Genomic DNA, 18249 nt, shown 5'->3' on the forward strand with positions numbered 1-18249 from the left:
ATTTATATACATAATTCTCAGGAAACGTTTATTTCTGTGATTTGTGACAAACATCCGATCCGGTCTGAATGAGTTTATGGCCTGTTTTATTTTAATAATTCACACAATCATTCATCTGCTCTCTTTATTTCCACATTTGGTGTCTTGATGCATGAAGTTGATAATAACCGTTAGAATCTCAGGCGCTGATCAGAGTTCATCTGTTGGAGTCACTTCGTTTCTCTGAGGAGAATCTGTGAAACTTCTCCTGACTTAAATTTTATCTTCTCATATCTCAGATTCAAACTGTCTGAACCCTGTTTATGGAAGAAAAGTTGTGGCTGCAGCATAATGTGAAACATCTTCACAGGATGACTGGATGGTTTATAATCCAGAACATGGTTTATAATAAAAGTCTGAACATGGTTTATAATAAAAGTCTATAATAGTCTGAACATGGTTTATAATAAAAGTCTATAATAGTCTGAACATGGTTTATAATAAAAGTCTGAACATGGTTTATAATAAAAGTCTGAACATGGTTTATAATAAAAGTCTGAACATGGTTTATGTTGCAAACAGCTGATTTTTATCTGAGAACCAGCAACCGTTTGTCAAAATCGTCATTCTGAGAAATCATTTCCATCAAATCAGACGAGCTCTATCTGACTGAATAAAAATAGATTTAATCCATAAATCACTCAGTCCAACAACACAGCAGCAAATACAGAAAAAATTAAAACTGACGGTTCCACGGAAAGAGTTTGTCTAACAGCAGCCAGAAGACTTTAACTCCAGTTTAACTCCAGTTTAACTCCAGTCTAACTTTATTAACTCCAGTCTAACTCTAATAACTCCAGTTTAACTCCAGTCTAACTTTATTAACTCCAGTCTAACTCTAATAACTCCAGTTTAACTCCAGTCTAACTTTATTAACTCCAGTCTAACTCTAATAACTCCAGTTTAACTCCAGTCTAACTTTATTAACTCCAGTCTAACTCTAATAACTCCAGTTTAACTCCAGTCTAACTTTATTAACTCCAGTCTAACTCTTAATAACTCCAGTTTAACTCCAGTCTAACTTTATTAACTCCAGTCTAACTCTAATAACTCCAGTTTAACTCCAGTCTAACTTTATTAACTCCAGTCTAACTCTAATAACTCCAGTTTAACTCCAGTCTAACTTTATTAACTCCAGTCTAACTCTAATAACTCCAGTTTAAGTCCAGTTTAACTCCAGTCTAACTTTATTAACTCCAGTCTAACTCTAATAACTCCAGTTTAAGTCCAGTTTAACTCCAGTCTAACTTTATTAACTTCAGTCTAACTCTAATAACTCCAGTTTAACTCCAGTCTAACTTTATTAACTCCAGTCTAACTCTAATAACTCCAGTTTAACTCCAGTCTAACTTTATTAACTCCAGTCTAACTCTAATAACTCCAGTTTAACTCCAGTCTAACTTTATTAACTCCATTCTCCTGTTCCTGGACTAAGACGAGCTGGTCTGAGTGAATCCAAAGATCATCTGACTGTTTTTCTGAATCTTCCTCCTGATCTTCAGCAGAGTGAGAAGCGTCGTGAGTTGATGTTCATCTTGGTGACTCCGATGAGCCTCAGCGGCGCCGACAGTCCGAGTCCCGGTTCCAGCGGAGCCTCACAGAGCAGCTCTGACAGCTGGTCCTGCTCCTCCAGACTGAAGGTGGCGTCGTTGAGCATCCGGCGGTGGAGCTGGCAGGTCTGGTCCACCTTCAGCCTGCTGATGTCACCACGGAGACGCATCAGCTGACGGGCCAAGAGCTGGTCCTGACGCCGCATGTCTGACTGGAAAGCAGTTTAAACAGGTCAGATGGACTGGAAACCAGTTTAAACCTGCTGGGTTCTAGATAACTCAGGGACATGAAAGTTCTACTGAACCAGAACTTATAGAGCAGAACTCACCAGTTCTCTCCTGATCCAGCTGAGAACTTCCTCCATGTTCTTGAATCTCTTCAGTGGATCTGAGGTCAGTTTGTTCTCTGCTGCTGCTTCCACCTTCTCCACGTTCTCCTCCATCTGGGTCTGTTCTGGTCCAGGTCCAGACTCCAGCCGGGCTTTCCACTCCAGGTATGAAGGCCTCCTGGTCTCCAGCCTCAGCTTCTCCGTCAGGGCCTTCAGGTTCAGGAGATGATCGTCTGCAGGAGGATCTACAGTTTGTGTTTCCACGACGATCTGAGGAGCTGAAGGTTCCTCCATCATCCAAACGCTGAACCTCCTAAACCTGAAAAAGTCGCCTTCCAGCTGCTTTTCTTCACCTGGAAAATCAGTTCAGAGGATCTTCTGATGGTTCAGACCTGCAGAGGAGAAAAGAAGTAACGTTTAGAAGATCAGTGAGGAGCATCTCCGTCTGAGGAGCATCTCCAGATCAGACTCCTGGTGACCAGCCAGATTTTATATTCGTCCAGGTGCTTCTCTTCAGCTGCTTCAGATCATCAGAGGATCACTGAGAGATTTTCAGGATTTTCATCTGTTTCCATGGAAACCAGACAGACTGTAAATGAATCAGCAGATTCTGGGATGTCGGTCAGAGCTGGAGGCTTCAAACACTTCAGTGAGAACATCAGAGAAGATCTTTAAAGTCTCAACAGAAATGAGTTTCAGCTCCAAAATCAACGACAAAAAGAAAAAGGATTAAAGTTAAATGTGACAGAATTAATAGAGGATCAATAGAAGATCAATAGAGGATCAATAGAGGATCAATAGAGGATCAATAGAAGATCAATAGAAGATCAATAGAAGATCAATAGAGGATCAATAGAAGATCAATAGAAGATCAATAGAGGATCAATAGAAGATCAATAGAAGATCAATACAGGATCAATAGAAGATCAATAGAAGATCAATACAGGATCAATAGAAGATCAATAGAGGATCAATAGAGGATCAATAGAAGATCAATAGAGGATCAATAGAGGATCAATAGAGGATCAATAGAAGATCAATAGAAGATCAATAGAGGATCAATAGAAGATCAATAGAAGATCAATACAGGATCAATAGAAGATCAATAGAAGATCAATACAGGATCAATAGAAGATCAATAGAAGATCAATACAGGATCAATAGAAGATCAATAGAGGATCAATAGAAGATCAATACAGGATCAATAGAGGACTATCTGCTGTATTTAACTGTAAAATTTAACAAACCAAATGAGCTTTATTTTCACTGAAACCATTTTGAGACATTTAAGATCAAATTAACATCTGTGGAACTCAGACGTTCTCCAGATGTTCTCCAGATGTTTTCCAGTTATAGTGTAGATGTTTGGGGTAGAAGTAATCAGATTACATTCACAGTAAAATGTTTCTGAACTTTATTGATTCTTTGGTTCAGCTTCAGTTAAAACCAGAAATAATCAATAAATCAGCAGCTTTTACTGATCAATGGATGAAACAGAAATAAAACCTGATTCCTGGACAAAATACAACAATAATAAACAATAACAATAATAGTAAACAACACCAATAAAAATAACAACCAACAATAATCATAAACAATAACAATAATAGTAAACACACCAATAAAAATAACAAACAACAATAAACAATAACGACCAACAACAATAAACAATAACGACCAACAATAATAAACAATAACGACCAACAACAATAAACAATAACGACAATAACCCTAACCCTTAAATATTTATGAGGAACTTCTAGTTTCTGCCTGAACCCAGCAGGAGGTTCTTTAGATAAGAGTTTACCTGAGAACCGGATTCAGGTGAGTTCTAGCTGAGAACCGGATTCAGGTGAGTTCTAGCTGAGAACCGGATTCAGGTGAGTTCTAGCTGAGAACCGGATTCAGGTGAGTTCTAGCTGAGAACCGGATTCAGGTGAGTTCTAGCTGAGAACCGGATTCAGGTGAGTTCTAGCTGCTGAGGATCCAGCAGCGTCTTGCAGCCTCTCAGAGTTCCGTCTGCCGTTCCGCCGTTCCACTGCTCCGGTTCTCTTGTTTATGAGGAGCATCCTGAGGGGGGGGGGGGGCGGGACGTCAGGCTGGTCGCCTTGGAGACGTTCAGGAATCCATCAGCTACGAGAGCAGCAGAACAGCACCACTGTGTGGAGGAAGCAGGAAACTGCAGCTGGTTTTATTCAGGAACTCAACGAGGCCAGCAGCAGAAACAGGTTCTCCAGAAACGGAACAAAGTTCATCATTCATCTCCTCACAGCTTCAGTCTGGAACCTGCAGGAGAACACGTTCTGTGAAGTTCTACCACTGAAGGTGATTGTCTCTTTAGTGATTCTCAGTGAGAACATTTAAAATAAGTTCATCTAAATAAAAACGTAGAACCACAACGGAACAGAGAGAAAATGTCATTTATGGGTGAAACATCTCAGAAGAACAGCTTCTCCCGAAGATCCTGAAAGCTCCTGAAGAACCTGAAGACACGTTTGCTGCTGCTGGGGTTCAGTCTGGTTCTCCTGGTCTGCTGCTGGTGGGTTCCAGGTTCTCTACAGCGTCAGCTCCTCCAGGTCTTCGTCAAAGGAGGCCACGGCTCTGACGGCAGGTTGGCTCACCTGCAGGACGGACGAAGCTTCTCTTCTGGACCGGGGTCCGTTGGATGGAGGGCTGAGGACTACGTCGGTTCTGCTGTCAGATGTCTGGAGGCCAAACAGCTGCTGCATCAGGCTCGACTTCTTGTCCTTCACAACCGCTCCATCAGGTTCTTCTTCCCTGAGGAGGAACCCTGCTGGAGAATCTCTGTCCTCTCTGGGAGGTGGAGGGAAGCTGGAGGAACTTCTGGACGCCGAGAGTCCAAATGAAGGAGCGTAGCCTCCAAAGGCCAGATCTTCACTGGAGCTCTGAGGTCTGGACGTTCTCCTCTTGGTTCTCAGCCCGACCGAGTCCTCAGGGTCTGTCAGGCTGAAGATCTGACGGTTATTCTCAGGAGGTCGAGGACTCCGATGCTCCTTTAGATGTTCCTCAGCAGCTCGGCTGGACTCAAACATGAGGTTCTCGGCTCCACGGTTCTGGTCGTCTATCTCCCTCATCTTGGCCAACAGCTGCTCCTTCCGACGCCTCGCCTCCTCTGCCACCTGCTGATTGGCCAGAACCTCCTGGTTCCACCTGTCCACCTCTACCTGGACGTGGCCCCGCCTCCTGGAGGAGTCCTGGTCCTTCTGGGTCAGCAGGAAGTCCAGCCGGTCTGAGTCTGAGGACGGAAAGAAGTTCTCTTCATTTCAGTCGTTTTCTGATGTTCAGAATAAAGTTCAAATATTTCATCTTTAATAATAGAAATATAAAGTCATAAATATGCATCTATTTCACCTCTACCCTCAAAGACCGTCCTCATCTGGTCTCCGTTCTGATGGTTCTGGTTCTGCTGCTGGTTCTGGTTCCTGTTGGGTTCTCTACAGTTCTGCGTTGTGTGTTGTGGTTCTGCAGATGTGTTCTGGAGGTCCAGCTCCTGCAGATGGAGGCAGGTGTGTTTGATGTGATCAGAAGATGAAGATGAGGGTTCCGAGGTTCTCACCTTCAGCGTCAGGTACCCGTCAGGTGTCTGTTCTCTGGTAACATCTGGAGGAGGTGAAGGGAACCCGGCGCTGGAGACCCGGTCCTCAGTCTGGACCGCCTTACTGCTGGAACCTACAGGGAACAATTGATTAAAACATCTAGTGGTGGAAAGAAATCAGAACCTTCAGAACCTTCAGAACCTTCAGTACTTCTCCTCTTTGAGTTGCTGTCGGCTTCTTTACTCGCTGAGGGTTTCATCATCCTGTTGGCGTAGATGTTCATGGTGTCCATCTCCTTCTCCTTCTCCTGGAACCACAGAACACCGATTAGAACCAATTTATTATTTAGTATCATCACGTTTTCAGTTCTTAATGGTTCTAAATGTTCCACCTTCAGTCTGTCATAGTTCTAAATGTTCCACCTTCAGTCTTTAATGGTTCTAAATGTTCCACCTTCAGCCTGTAATGGTTCTAAATGTTCCACCTTCAGCCTGTAATGGTTCTAAAGGTTCCACCTTCGGTCTTTAATGGTTCTAAATGTTCCACCTTCAGTCTGTAATGGTTCTAAATGTTCCACTTTCGGTCTGTAATGGTTCTAAAGGTTCCACCTTCGGTCTTTAATGGTTCTAAAGGTTCCTCCTTCGATCTGTAATGGTTCTAAATGCTCCACTTTCGGTCTGTAATGGTTCTAAAGGTTCCACCTTCAGTCTTTAATGGTTCTAAATGTTCCACCTTCAGTCTGTCATGGTTCTAAATCTAAATGTTCCACTTTCAGTCTGTCATAGTTCTAAATGTTCCACCTTCAGTCTGTCATGGTTCTAAACGTTCCACCTTCAGTTTGTCATGGTTCTAAATGTTCCTCTTTCAGTCTGTCATAGTTCTAAATGTTCCACCTTCAGTCTGTCATGCTTCTAAAGGTTCCACCTTCAGTCTTTAATGGTTCTAAATGTTCCACCTTCAGTCTGTCATGGTTCTAAATGTTCCACCTTCAGTTTGTCATGGTTCTAAATGTTCCACCTTCTGTCTGTCATGGTTCTAAATGTTCCACCTTCAGTCTGTAATGGTTCTAAATGTTCCACCTTCGGTCTGTCATGGTTCTAAATGTTCCACCTTCGGTCTGTCGTGGTTCTAAATGTTCCACCTTCGGTCTGTAATGGTTCTAAAGGTTCCACCTTCGGTCTGTCGTGGTTCTAAATGTTCCACCTTCAGTCTTTAATGGTTCTGAATGTTCCACCTTCAGTCTGTCATGGTTCTAAATGTTCCACCTTCAGTCTGTCATGGTTCTGAATGTTCCACCTTCAGTCTGTCATGGTTCTGAATGTTCCACCTTCAGTCTGTAATGGTTCTGTATGTTCCACCTTCAGTCTGTCATGGTTCTAAATGTTCCACCTTCAGTCTGTCATGGTTCTAAATGTTCCACTTTCAGTCTGTAATGGTTCTAAAGGTTCCACCTTCAGTCTTTAATGGTTCTAAATGTTCCACCTTCAGTCTGTCATGGTTCTAAATGTTCCACCTTCAGTCTGGCATGGCTCTAAATGTTCCACCTTCAGTCTGTCATGGTTCTGAATGTTCCACCTTCAGTCTGTCATGGTTCTGAATGTTCCACCTTCAGTCTGTAATGGTTCTGTATGTTCCACCTTCAGTCTGTCATGGTTCTAAATGTTCCACTTTCAGTCTGTAATGGTTCTAAAGGTTTCACCTTCAGTCTTTAATGGTTCTAAATGTTCCACCTTCAGTCTGTAATGGTTCTAAATGTTCCACCTTCAGTCTGTAATGGTTCTAAAGGTTCCACCTTCAGTCTTTAATGGTTCTAAATGTTCCACCTTCAGTCTGTCATGGTTCTAAATGTTCCACCTTCAGTCTGTCATGGTTCTAAATGTTCCACCTTCAGTCTTAATGGTTCTAAAGGTTCCACCTTCAGTCTTTAATGGTTCTAAATGTTCCACCTTCAGTCTGTCATGGTTCTAAATGTTCCACCGTCAGTCTGTAATGGTTCTAAATGTTCCACCTTCAGTCTGTCATGGTTCTAAATGTTCCACCTTCTGTCTGTAATGATTCTAAATGTTCCACCGTCAGTCCGTAATGGGTCTAAATGTTCCACATTCAGTCTGTCATGGTTCTAAATGTTCCACCTTCAGTCTTTAATGGTTCTAAATGTTCCACCTTCAGTCTGTAATGGTTCTAAATGTTCCACTTTCAGTCTGTCATAGTTCTAAATGTTCCACCTTCAGTCTGTCATGGTTCTAAATGTTCCACCTTCAGTCTGTAATGGTTCTAAATGTTCCACCTTCGGTCTGTCGTGGTTCTAAATGTTCCACCTTCGGTCTGTAATGGTTCTAAAGGTTCCACCTTCGGTCTGTCGTGGTTCTAAATGTTCCACCTTCAGTGTGTAATGGTTCTAAAGGTTCCACCATCAGTCTTTAATGGTTCTGAATGTTCCACCTTCAGTCTTTAATGGTTCTGAATGTTCCACCTTCAGTCTGTCATGGTTCTGAATGTTCCACCTTCAGTCTGTCGTGGTTCTAAATGTTCCACCTTCAGTCTGTCGTGGTTCTAAATGTTCCACCTTCAGTCTGTCATGGTTCTGAATGTTCCACCTTCAGTCTGTAATGGTTCTGTATGTTCCACCTTCAGTCTGTCATGGTTCTAAATGTTCCACCTTCAGTCTGTCATGGTTCTAAATGTTCCACTTTCAGTCTGTAATGGTTCTAAAGGTTCCACCTTCAGTCTTTAATGGTTCTAAATGTTCCTCCTTCGATCTGTAATGGTTCTAAATGTTCCACTTTCGGTCTGTAATGGTTCTAAAGGTTCCACCTTCAGTCTTTAATGGTTCTAAATGTTCCACCTTCAGTCTGTCATGGTTCTAAATCTAAATGTTCCACCTTCAGTCTGGCATGGTTCTAAATGTTCCACCTTCAGTCTGTCATGGTTCTAAATGTTCCACCTTCAGTCTGTCATGGTTCTAAATGTTCCACCTTCAGTCTGGCATGGTTCTAAATGTTCCACCTTCAGTCTGTCATGGTTCTGAATGTTCCACCTTCAGTCTGTCATGGTTCTGAATGTTCCACCTTCAGTCTGTAATGGTTCTGTATGTTCCACCTTCAGTCTGTCATGGTTCTAAATGTTCCACTTTCAGTCTGTAATGGTTCTAAAGGTTTCACCTTCAGTCTTTAATGGTTCTAAATGTTCCACCTTCAGTCTGTAATGGTTCTAAATGTTCCACCTTCAGTCTGTAATGGTTCTAAAGGTTCCACCTTCAGTCTGTAATGGTTCTAAATGTTCCACCGTCAGTCTGTAATGGTTCTAAATGTTCCACCTTCAGTCTGTCATGGTTCTAAAGGTTCCACCTTCAGTCTTTAATGGTTCTAAATGTTCCACCTTCAGTCTTTAATGGTTCTAAATGTTCCACCTTCAGTCTGTCATGGTTCTAAATGTTCCACCTTCAGTTTGTCATGGTTCTAAATGTTCCACCTTCAGTCTGTAATGGTTCTAAATGTTCCACTTTCAGTCTGTCATGGTTCTAAATGTTCCACCTTCAGTCTGTCATGGTTCTAAATGTTCCACCTTCAGTCTGTAATGGTTCTAAATGTTCCACCTTCGGTCTGTCGTGGTTCTAAATGTTCCACCTTCGGTCTGTAATGGTTCTAAAGGTTCCACCTTCGGTCTGTCGTGGTTCTAAATGTTCCACCTTCAGTGTGTAATGGTTCTGATGTTCCACCTTCAGTCTTTAATGGTTCTGAATGTTCCACCTTCAGTCTGTCATGGTTCTAAATGTTCCACCTTCAGTCTGGCATGGTTCTAAATGTTCCACCTTCAGTCTGTCATGGTTCTGAATGTTCCACCTTCAGTCTGTCATGGTTCTGAATGTTCCACCTTCAGTCTGTAATGGTTCTGTATGTTCCACCTTCAGTCTGTCATGGTTCTAAATGTTCCACTTTCAGTCTGTAATGGTTCTAAAGGTTCCACCTTCAGTCTTTAATGGTTCTAAATGTTCCACCTTCAGTCTGTAATGGTTCTAAATGTTCCACCTTCAGTCTGTAATGGTTCTAAAGGTTCCACCTTCAGTCTTTAATGGTTCTAAATGTTCCACCTTCAGTCTGTCATGGTTCTAAATGTTCCACCTTGAGTCTGTCATGGTTCTAAATGTTCCACCTTCAGTCTTAATGGTTCTAAAGGTTCCACCTTCAGTCTTTAATGGTTCTAAATGTTCCACCTTCAGTCTGTCATGGTTCTAAATGTTCCACCTTCAGTCTTAATGGTTCTAAAGGTTCCACCTTCAGTCTTTAATGGTTCTAAATGTTCCACCGTCAGTCTGTAATGGTTCTAAATGTTCCACCTTCAGTCTGTCATGGTTCTAAATGTTCCACCTTCTGTCTGTAATGATTCTAAATGTTCCACCGTCAGTCTGTCATGGTTCTAAATGTTCCACCTTCAGTCTGGCATGGTTCTAAATGTTCCACCTTCAGTCTTTAATGGTTCTGAATGTTCCACCTTCAGTCTGTCATGGTTCTAAATGTTCCACCTTCAGTCTGTCATGGTTCTGAATGTTCCACCTTCAGTCTGTCATGGTTCTGAATGTTCCACCTTCAGTCTGTAATGGTTCTGTATGTTCCACCTTCAGTCTGTCATGGTTCTAAATGTTCCACCTTCAGTCTGTCATGGTTCTAAATGTTCCACTTTCAGTCTGTAATGGTTCTAAATGTTCCACCTTCAGTCTTTAATGGTTCTAAATGTTCCAACTTCAGTCTGTAATGGTTCTAAATGTTCCACCTTCAGTCTGTAATGGTTCTAAAGGTTCCACCTTCAGTCTTTAATGGTTCTAAAGGTTCCACCTTCAGTCTTTAATGGTTCTAAATGTTCCACCTTCAGTCTGTCATGGTTCTAAATCTAAATGTTCCACTTTCAGTCTGTCATAGTTCTAAATGTTCCACCTTCAGTCTGTCATGGTTCTAAACGTTCCACCTTCAGTTTGTCATGGTTCTAAATGTTCCACTTTCAGTCTGTCATAGTTCTAAATGTTCCACCTTCAGTCTGTCATGGTTCTAAAGGTTCCACCTTCAGTCTGTCATGGTTCTGAATGTTCCACCTTCAGTCTGTCATGGTTCTGAATGTTCCACCTTCAGTCTGTAATGGTTCTGTATGTTCCACCTTCAGTCTGTCATGGTTCTAAATGTTCCACCTTCAGTCTTTAATGGTTCTGAATGTTCCACCTTCAGTCTGTCATGGTTCTAAATGTTCCACCTTCAGTCTGTCATGGTTCTGAATGTTCCACCTTCAGTCTGTAATGGTTCTGAATGTTCCACCTTCAGTCTGTAATGGTTCTGTATGTTCCACCTTCAGTCTCTCATGGTTCTAAATGTTCCACCTTCAGTCTGTCATGGTTCTAAATGTTCCACTTTCAGTCTGTAATGGTTCTAAAGGTTCCACCTTCAGTCTTTAATGGTTCTAAATGTTCCACCTTCAGTCTGTAATGGTTCTGAATGTTCCACCTTCAGTCTGTCATGGTTCTAAATGTTCCACCTTCAGTCTGGCATGGTTCTAAATGTTCCACCTTCAGTCTGTCATGGTTCTAAATGTTCCACCTTCAGTCTTTAATGGTTCTAAATGTTCCACCTTCAGTCTTTAATGGTTCTAAATGTTCCACCTTCAGTCTGTAATGGTTCTAAATGTTCCACCTTCAGTCTGTAATGGTTCTAAATGTTCCACCTTCAGTCTGTCATGGTTCTAAATGTCCCACCTTCAGTTTCCTGCTGAGTTTCTGGAGTTCCTCCTGCAGACTCCTGATCTCCTCCTGAAGGTTCAGGTTCTTCTTCTTCTCTGCTACCAGCTGCCTGTGGAAGCTGCTGCTGCTCAGCTCCACACCACGCTCCAACTCCTGCACATTATTGATGATCAGTTATTCATTATTAGTTATCGATGATCAGTTAATGATTATCTGTTATTGATGATCAGTTGTAGAAGCTGCTGAGAGATCAACAGGATTCAGTATAAATATTGATTAGGTCTTGTATTGATTAATCTCTGTTTTTTGATCTGGAGCCCTCCTATCGTTGTTAAACCAGAACCTGAACCGACCCGGATCCTTCGTTGTGCCTCCTGGACTCGGACCTTCTCGTCCTCCAGGCTCCTGGTCAGCTCCTCTCTGCTCCTCAGCTCTCTCTGGTCCACCAGCTTCTTCAGCCGTCTGATGGTCACCTGGTTCCTCTGCAGCTGCTCCTCGCTGTCCTTCAGCCGCCGCTCGGCCAGTCGCTCTCGTTCCTGCGTCCGTCGCAGTCGTTCTCTCAGAACCTGCGTCTCGTTGGAGTGACGGGTCAGCAGCTGGGAGATCTCGCTCTCGGTGTCATCGTATCGCTGCAGAGCTTTTTCTTGACGCACCTGAAGCTGCAGGAGACAGGTTCAGAGAATCTGTCAGAAAGCTGCAGACCCCAGCGTTAGATCCTCTGGATGCTGGACTTAAAATAATTTCACTCATTTCACATCTTATTTTATTAATAATTTGGATCATTTTTCACTGCAGACTCCCTGCTTAAAGTCTTTTCTTCTGTTTCTTCATCATCATGTGACCCGTTAGCATCAGTGCTAGCAGCTAGTTTGTCCTCACAGAATCAACAGCTGCCTTCAGTTATTAGAATAATAATTATTGTTATTATTTCCTCATTAAAGGCATTTGGAGGATGTTTTTTTTGTTTAACTTGTCTGATTCACATAAAATGAATATACTGACCTTTAGTGGACTTGTATGTATGGTTTCTAAAAAAATTAAAAATTAAAATAAATAACTGTGGACATGGCAGGACCTGAAAAACATCAGCCAATCAACGCGCTCGGACCGAGGCGTTTGGTTTGCTCCCTTTCCAGTCAATCAAAAATCTTCCGGCTCAGGCCTCGTTACGTAGATTACGTACGCCTTGGACTTACGTGTTTTCTGTATGTGTTGCTTTGGTATAGCTTCGTAGTTAGCTGGAGACTTGTTTTGCTCATCTTTTTTTACATAATGGCAGATAAAGATCCAGGGGGACCCAGCCGTAAAAGAAAGGCATTTTTTGATGTCAGAGAAAATAAAAGACGACTGGATCCCGAGAATGCAAAAACAAAAGTGATTATTGGCGAGTCATTTGGGCGATGGCGTCAGCTCAAGCAACAAATGGACCTAAAGACAGATGCCTTGGTTGCTAAAGTCCTTCTGGACAGGTGAAATGTATTATTGATTATTGATTATACTGCAGCTGTAGGCAACTTCACGAGTCCTACGATAGTTTCTGGAGGGGGGCGTTTCTTCGTAAATGTTAAGAGGGGGGAGGTTAGAGGGGGGTGAGGGAGAGGTTGTATGTGCGCATGCTACGTTCAAAGTCGTAGGAAATTAAATCTCCTCTAATGCCTTTAAAGCTGCTTCTCTCTGCCTGAACTCACCTCAGGTTACTGGAGTTACCTGGCTGTTGTGGACCAATCAGAGCAGCCTCAGACATGTCATCATTTCCACTGCCCCCTGATGCTGTCGATGCCGTTTCCTGACCAGGTAGGACTCACCTGTCTGAGGACCCGGTTCTCCTTCTGCAGGTCGTCGGTTCTCTGCTGGAGTTCAGCCAAAGCGTTCCTCAGCTCGTTGATCTTCAGGAGTCGAGCCGACAGCATCCGTTTGGTCACCAGGTCCAGATCTTTGGGGGGAGAAGACTCTTTACTCTGAGACTGCTGCCCTCGACGCTGCTGCTGGGTCATTGGCTGTGCCGGTCGCTGGGGGCGGAGCCTGCCGTGACGCCCTGCCACACCTGGGAGGTGGAGAAATACTTCAATAAATACAAGTTACTGATAGTAGAGATTTAAAATACTGCTGCTGAGAGAACAGACGTTAAACATCTCACAGATAAAAGGTACGAACCCTGGACTCTCAGGTAAACCTACCCTGTGCAGCAAGAGACCGGGAGTGGACCAATGAGCTGAATCTGTTCTTTAACAGGTTTGACTCTGCTCCCACTCCTCCCCCCTCTCATCAAAGCACTGACCAGCCAGCTCCTTCTTCACACCTCAGCTCTACACCACCAACAGCACCCCTCCACCTCCCCCACCCCACACCACCTCTGGACTTCAAACACAGCCCCACCACCACCACCATCACCCTCTCTCCTGTCATCCTCATCCACCCCCAGCCTCTCCATAACTGCCGATCAGGTGAGATGAGAGCTAAAAAAGATCAAGACCAGGAAAGCTGCAGGTCCTGATGGAATCGGCTCCAGACTCCTCAGAGACTGTGCAGACCAGCTGTCAGGTGCTGCTCTGCATCTTCAAACTGAGCCTGAGTCTGGAGAGGGTTCCTGTGTTGTGGAAGACTTCCTGTCTGGTTCCTGTCTCAAAGACCAGGAACCCCAGGGAGCCAAACCACTTCAGACCTGTGGCCCTCACTTCTCATCTGATGAAGACCATGGAGAGGATCATCCTCAGGAATCTACTCCCCCTGGTGAGCCCTAATCTGGACCCACTACAGTTCGCTTACCAACCGAACATTGGAGTAGATGATGCAGTCGTCTACCTGCTGCACAGATCGCTGACTCACCTGGAGGACACCGGCAGCACTGTGAGGGTCATGTTCTTTGACTTCTCCAGTGCTTTCAACACAATCCAGCCTTCTCTGCTCAGGGTGAAGCTTGAGGGAGCGGGAGTAGACTGTCACCTGGCTGCTTGGACCATCGACTACCTCACCAACAGACCACAGTACGTGAGGCTTCAGGACTGTGTGTCTGATGTAGTGGTCAGCAGCATGGGGGCCCACAGGGGACAGTGCTCTCTCCCTTTCTCTTCATCCTGTACACATCAGACTTCCACTACAACTCTGGGAGCTGTCACCTCCAGAAATTCTCTGATGATACAGCCATTGTTGGGTGTGTGTCTGATGGGGACGAGCTGGAGAACAGGACAGTCATCTCTGACTTTGTCGACTGGTGTGAGAGAAACCATCTGCAGCTCAACGCCAGTAAGACGAAAGAGATGACCATCGACTACCACAGGAGGAGAACACCTCAGCCTGCACCGGTGAACATCCAGGGTTTGGACATTGAGATAGTGGACTCATACAAATACCTGGGTGTTCACCTCAACAACAAACTGGACTGGTCACACAACACAGAGGTCCTGTACAAGAAGGACCAAAGTCGTCTCCACCTGCTGAGGAGACTGAGGTCCTTTGGAGTGTGCAGGACTCTGCTCCGGACATTCTATGACTCTGTGGTAGCGTCTGCTGTTTTCTATGCAGTGGTCTGTTGGGGAGCAGGGAGCTCTGAAAGGGACAGAAAGAGACTGAACAGACTGGTGAGGAGGACCGGTTCTGTGCTGGACTGTTCCCTGGACTCCATAGAGGAGGATGTTGGCAAAGCTCACATCCATCAGGGACAACCCCTCTCACCCACTGCATGACACTGTGGAGTCTCTAAGTAGCTTTTTCAGCAGCAGACTGAGACACCCAATCTGTAAGAAGGAACTCTATCGCAAATCTTTCATTCCATCTGCTATAAGACTTTATAACACCAGCATCACTGGATGATGTTTACACAAAAATGGACTGTTTCACACAATCCCTTACCACATAATCTGCATAATTTCTCTGTACTTCACATCATTCCATAAGCCACCTTTCCCATCCTACACTCATGGACATATTGTGGTTGTGATTATGATTAACATTATATTGTTGTTTACTGTTGCTATTGTTGCTCTACTGTATGCTGTGTGCTGCTGTAACATGGGAAATTTCCCCGGAAATGGGGAGTAATAAAGGATTATCTTATCTTATCTTACATCACTTCCTGTCTCACCTGTGGACTACATCACTTCCTGTCTCACCTGTGCGGTACAGCGTGCTGCTGGAGACCCTCTTGGTTCTCAGGGTTCTGTGAGGACTTGGGGACGGGGTTCTGGACCGAGAGTACGGAGAGAAGGAACGTTCTGAAGGAGATTCGTTCTCGTAATCCTCAGAATAAAAGGAACCGTCTGACACCCGGTCCGGGTCGGAGCGCCAGGTTCTGGTTCTGGATCTGGTTTCTTTGTCATCGTCACTGTGGATGTTCTCCTGAAGGTTCTTGTGGTGTTTCTGTCCAGAGGAAGCTCTGGACTCTTTCTTTCTGCTCTGGACTGACTGGTTCCGGTCTTCGTTGGGATCGGGTCCAGGATCCATGGTGTCTGGGTCAGAACTCCTGATTTCAGAACAAAGAAACAGAACCAAGTCAGAAACACAGAAGTCTGTTAAAAAATCTGGTCAAACCGGTGATTGTTATAATAATCAATATGATTTTGTTCATCAGTTTAAAATCAGTAAATCCTTTATTTAATAAATATTTATATGTATTATTTATTATAATTACATATTCTTTAATATTCTGACTTTATCCTGGATCCATCATCATGTTTTACTCACACAGGACCTGAACACATTGGAGCTGTCTGCACTTTTTATTTTTCCACTTTTCAACAGTGCAAACCACCAGATCTGTCAATACTTCTGTTATACATTGTGTCTGTATAACGACAATTACAGCTTTCTATTCTGTTACACTGAGCTGCTGCAGTTTTTCTGACGTTTCTGCAGGAACATACAGTTAACCATCAGCTGATATGTTGCTGGAGTCTCATCACGTTTTTAATATGTTGAACTGAAGCTCTAAACATGACGTTTATTGTGGGGCGGCATGGCTCGGTGGGTAGAGTGGCCGTCTTGCAACCGAAGGGTTGCCGGTTTGATCCTCGGCCCGTCGTGTTCGAGGTGTCCCTGAGCAAGACCCCTAACCCCGAATTGCTCCTGATGGGGTCGTGGTCAGCGCCTTGCATGGCAGCTTCCACCATCAGTGTGTGAATGTGACGTATCATGTAAAGCGCTTTGGGTATCTTGCAGGTATAGTAAAGCGCTATATAAATATAGACCATTTATCTGTTAGAGAAATCAGATATTTAATGAATAAGCTGACATTAGTGCTGATTAGAAGCTGAAGGGATGAAAACATGTCAGAATAAAACTCACCTCAGCCGATCAGCAGCAAACCTGCAAACAACAGACTAAAGCAGCTGCTGCTGACAGGTGGACTGTTGTCATGTTTATATCATGTTTTCATGTTGTTTTCATGCTTTTATTTTATCATCTTTTCATGCTTTTTATCATGTTTTCATGTTGTTGTTATGTTGTCATGTTTTTATCATGTTTTTTATGCTTTTTATCATGTTTTCATGTTGTTTTCATGTTGTTGTCATGTTTGTTATGTTGTCATGTTGTCATGCTGTTGTCATGTTTTTATCATGTTTTCATGTTGTTGTCATGCCGTACCTGAACACAAATACACACCTAGCTAGGCCTCAGCTGCTCAGACTGTCTCACATCTGATCAAACACAGAAATAAAATAAAACAGAAACTGAAATAAATCAGCTCGGTGTCCTGAAGCTATGGCTAGCTGATGCTAACAGCAGGTAACCTCCATGAGAACCCTCTCTGAGCTGCAAGTCACTGTTAGCTGTCCACGTTCACTTGTGTGCTCACCTGAAACACGGTTCTGGTGTAGTTCGGTTGCACTCCGTAGCTCCTGGTTCCGAGTCTTCGGCTAATGTCAGCTTCGGCTGCTAGCAGCTACTACTTTAGCTGAGTTAGCCGCTGTTAGCCGTCAGCAGCTAACGGCACTGTTCAGCCTTTAAACAGAAAAACAACCGAAGTTTAACAAAGAGTTTAAATCCACAATCAAACAGCAGAGTCCTGGAAACGGAGCCGCTTCGGTTCTCCTGTCCGTCCGAGCCTGGAGGCTAGCAGTTTGTCAGCAGCTAACAGCAGGTTAGCAGCTAGCAGCACGTTAGCCGCCGACGCCGCTCCATGGCAACCGCAGCTCGGCCTGCAGTACCGCCTGCAGCCAGAGAGGCGCTGTCGGACCAGCGGTCACTAATGGAAACAGTGAAAAAGTGAAATTGTAGTCCAACAGAAATGAAAAACTACAATCCTAGAATCAAGTAAGTCTCTCAGATAAAGTCAGTTTTAATATTTTGAAGATGTAAAGACTGCATAGGCTTTAAGGAACACTTATTTGATGATTCTGGATTAAAATATTATCATTATATCAGAGGATTCTTCTCCTGAATCTTAAAATGCTATGAGATAAAAGTAAATAAATACCCAAGTAAGGTACAAGTACTTTAAAATTGTACCTGAGTACCGAGAATATGTGTATTTATGAAGTAATATTACTATAACTGGCAGCAGCCTGAGATGAAAACACAACCGAGACCTTGAGCAGTTCTAAAAGAACGTAGAACATCTGATGTTTTTGTTCTGTTTGGATCCAGATCTGCTGTAAAACTGGAGATGAAGATACAGTTTATTATAATCACATTAGAGCTGATGTTTTTATTGTGTTTGGATCCAGATCTGCTGTAAAACTGGAGATGAAGATACAGTTTATTATAATCACATTAGAGCTGATGTTTTTATTGTGTTTGGATCCAGATCTGCTGTAAAAGGTGAACAGATTTAGTTCATGATGTTCATTAAATAATAATAATAATAATAATGATAATAATAATAATAATAATAATAATCAGAACATTAAACATGACAGACGGAGACACAGCTGAGTGTAAATAATCACATTATGATCTGATGTTGGACAGAAAACAGGTCAGACTGCAGAAAAACTGCATTTCCCTTTTAAACGGCAACAAGAATTACCGGAAATAATTCTGAAGAGGAAATCCGGATCCTTTCAGAATAAAACAGCTAAACTCAGGGATTATAGAATCCACAGATCAAATAATTT

At 43.3% G+C, this 18249-nt stretch overlaps 2 protein-coding genes across 2 annotated transcripts; both read right to left on the bottom strand.

Annotated features, from left to right (window-relative positions):
• Positions 1 to 645: 645 nt before the first annotated feature.
• Positions 646 to 3850, bottom strand: fam167ab (family with sequence similarity 167 member Ab). Its single transcript, XM_051936992.1, has 3 exons — positions 3726 to 3850; positions 1919 to 2310; positions 646 to 1801 (listed from the first exon to the last, which is right to left on the bottom strand). The coding sequence occupies exons 2-3, from the start codon at positions 2213 to 2215 to the stop codon at positions 1538 to 1540; spliced, it is 561 nt and encodes a 186-aa protein (XP_051792952.1). The 5' UTR covers positions 2216 to 2310; positions 3726 to 3850; the 3' UTR covers positions 646 to 1537.
• On the bottom strand, positions 3316 to 17345 carry lca5 (lebercilin LCA5). The gene is given in 8 exon segments (XM_051936997.1): positions 3316 to 5174; positions 5291 to 5612; positions 5615 to 5782; positions 11213 to 11350; positions 11551 to 11856; positions 13003 to 13241; positions 15307 to 15656; positions 16989 to 17345. Coding segments are annotated over 7 exon segments (2205 nt in total). The 5' UTR covers positions 15638 to 15656; positions 16989 to 17345; the 3' UTR covers positions 3316 to 4473.
• Positions 17346 to 18249: the final 904 nt, after the last annotated feature.

This window comes from Acanthochromis polyacanthus, chromosome 16 (genome assembly GCF_021347895.1).
Source record: "Acanthochromis polyacanthus isolate Apoly-LR-REF ecotype Palm Island chromosome 16, KAUST_Apoly_ChrSc, whole genome shotgun sequence".
Classification (NCBI taxonomy): Eukaryota; Metazoa; Chordata; class Actinopteri; family Pomacentridae; genus Acanthochromis; species Acanthochromis polyacanthus.

What these genes read in the sequence shown, in the direction of transcription:
- fam167ab (XM_051936992.1), bottom strand. Translation starts at nt 2,215, where the DNA reads ATGATGGAGGAACCTTCAGCTCCTCAGATCGTCGTGGAAACACAAACT. An exon ending in GCTGGATCAGGAGAGAACTG is followed by an intron (nt 1,802 to 1,918) that starts GTGAGTTCTGCT and finishes ACTGCTTTCCAG; the next exon opens with TCAGACATGCGGCGTCAGGA.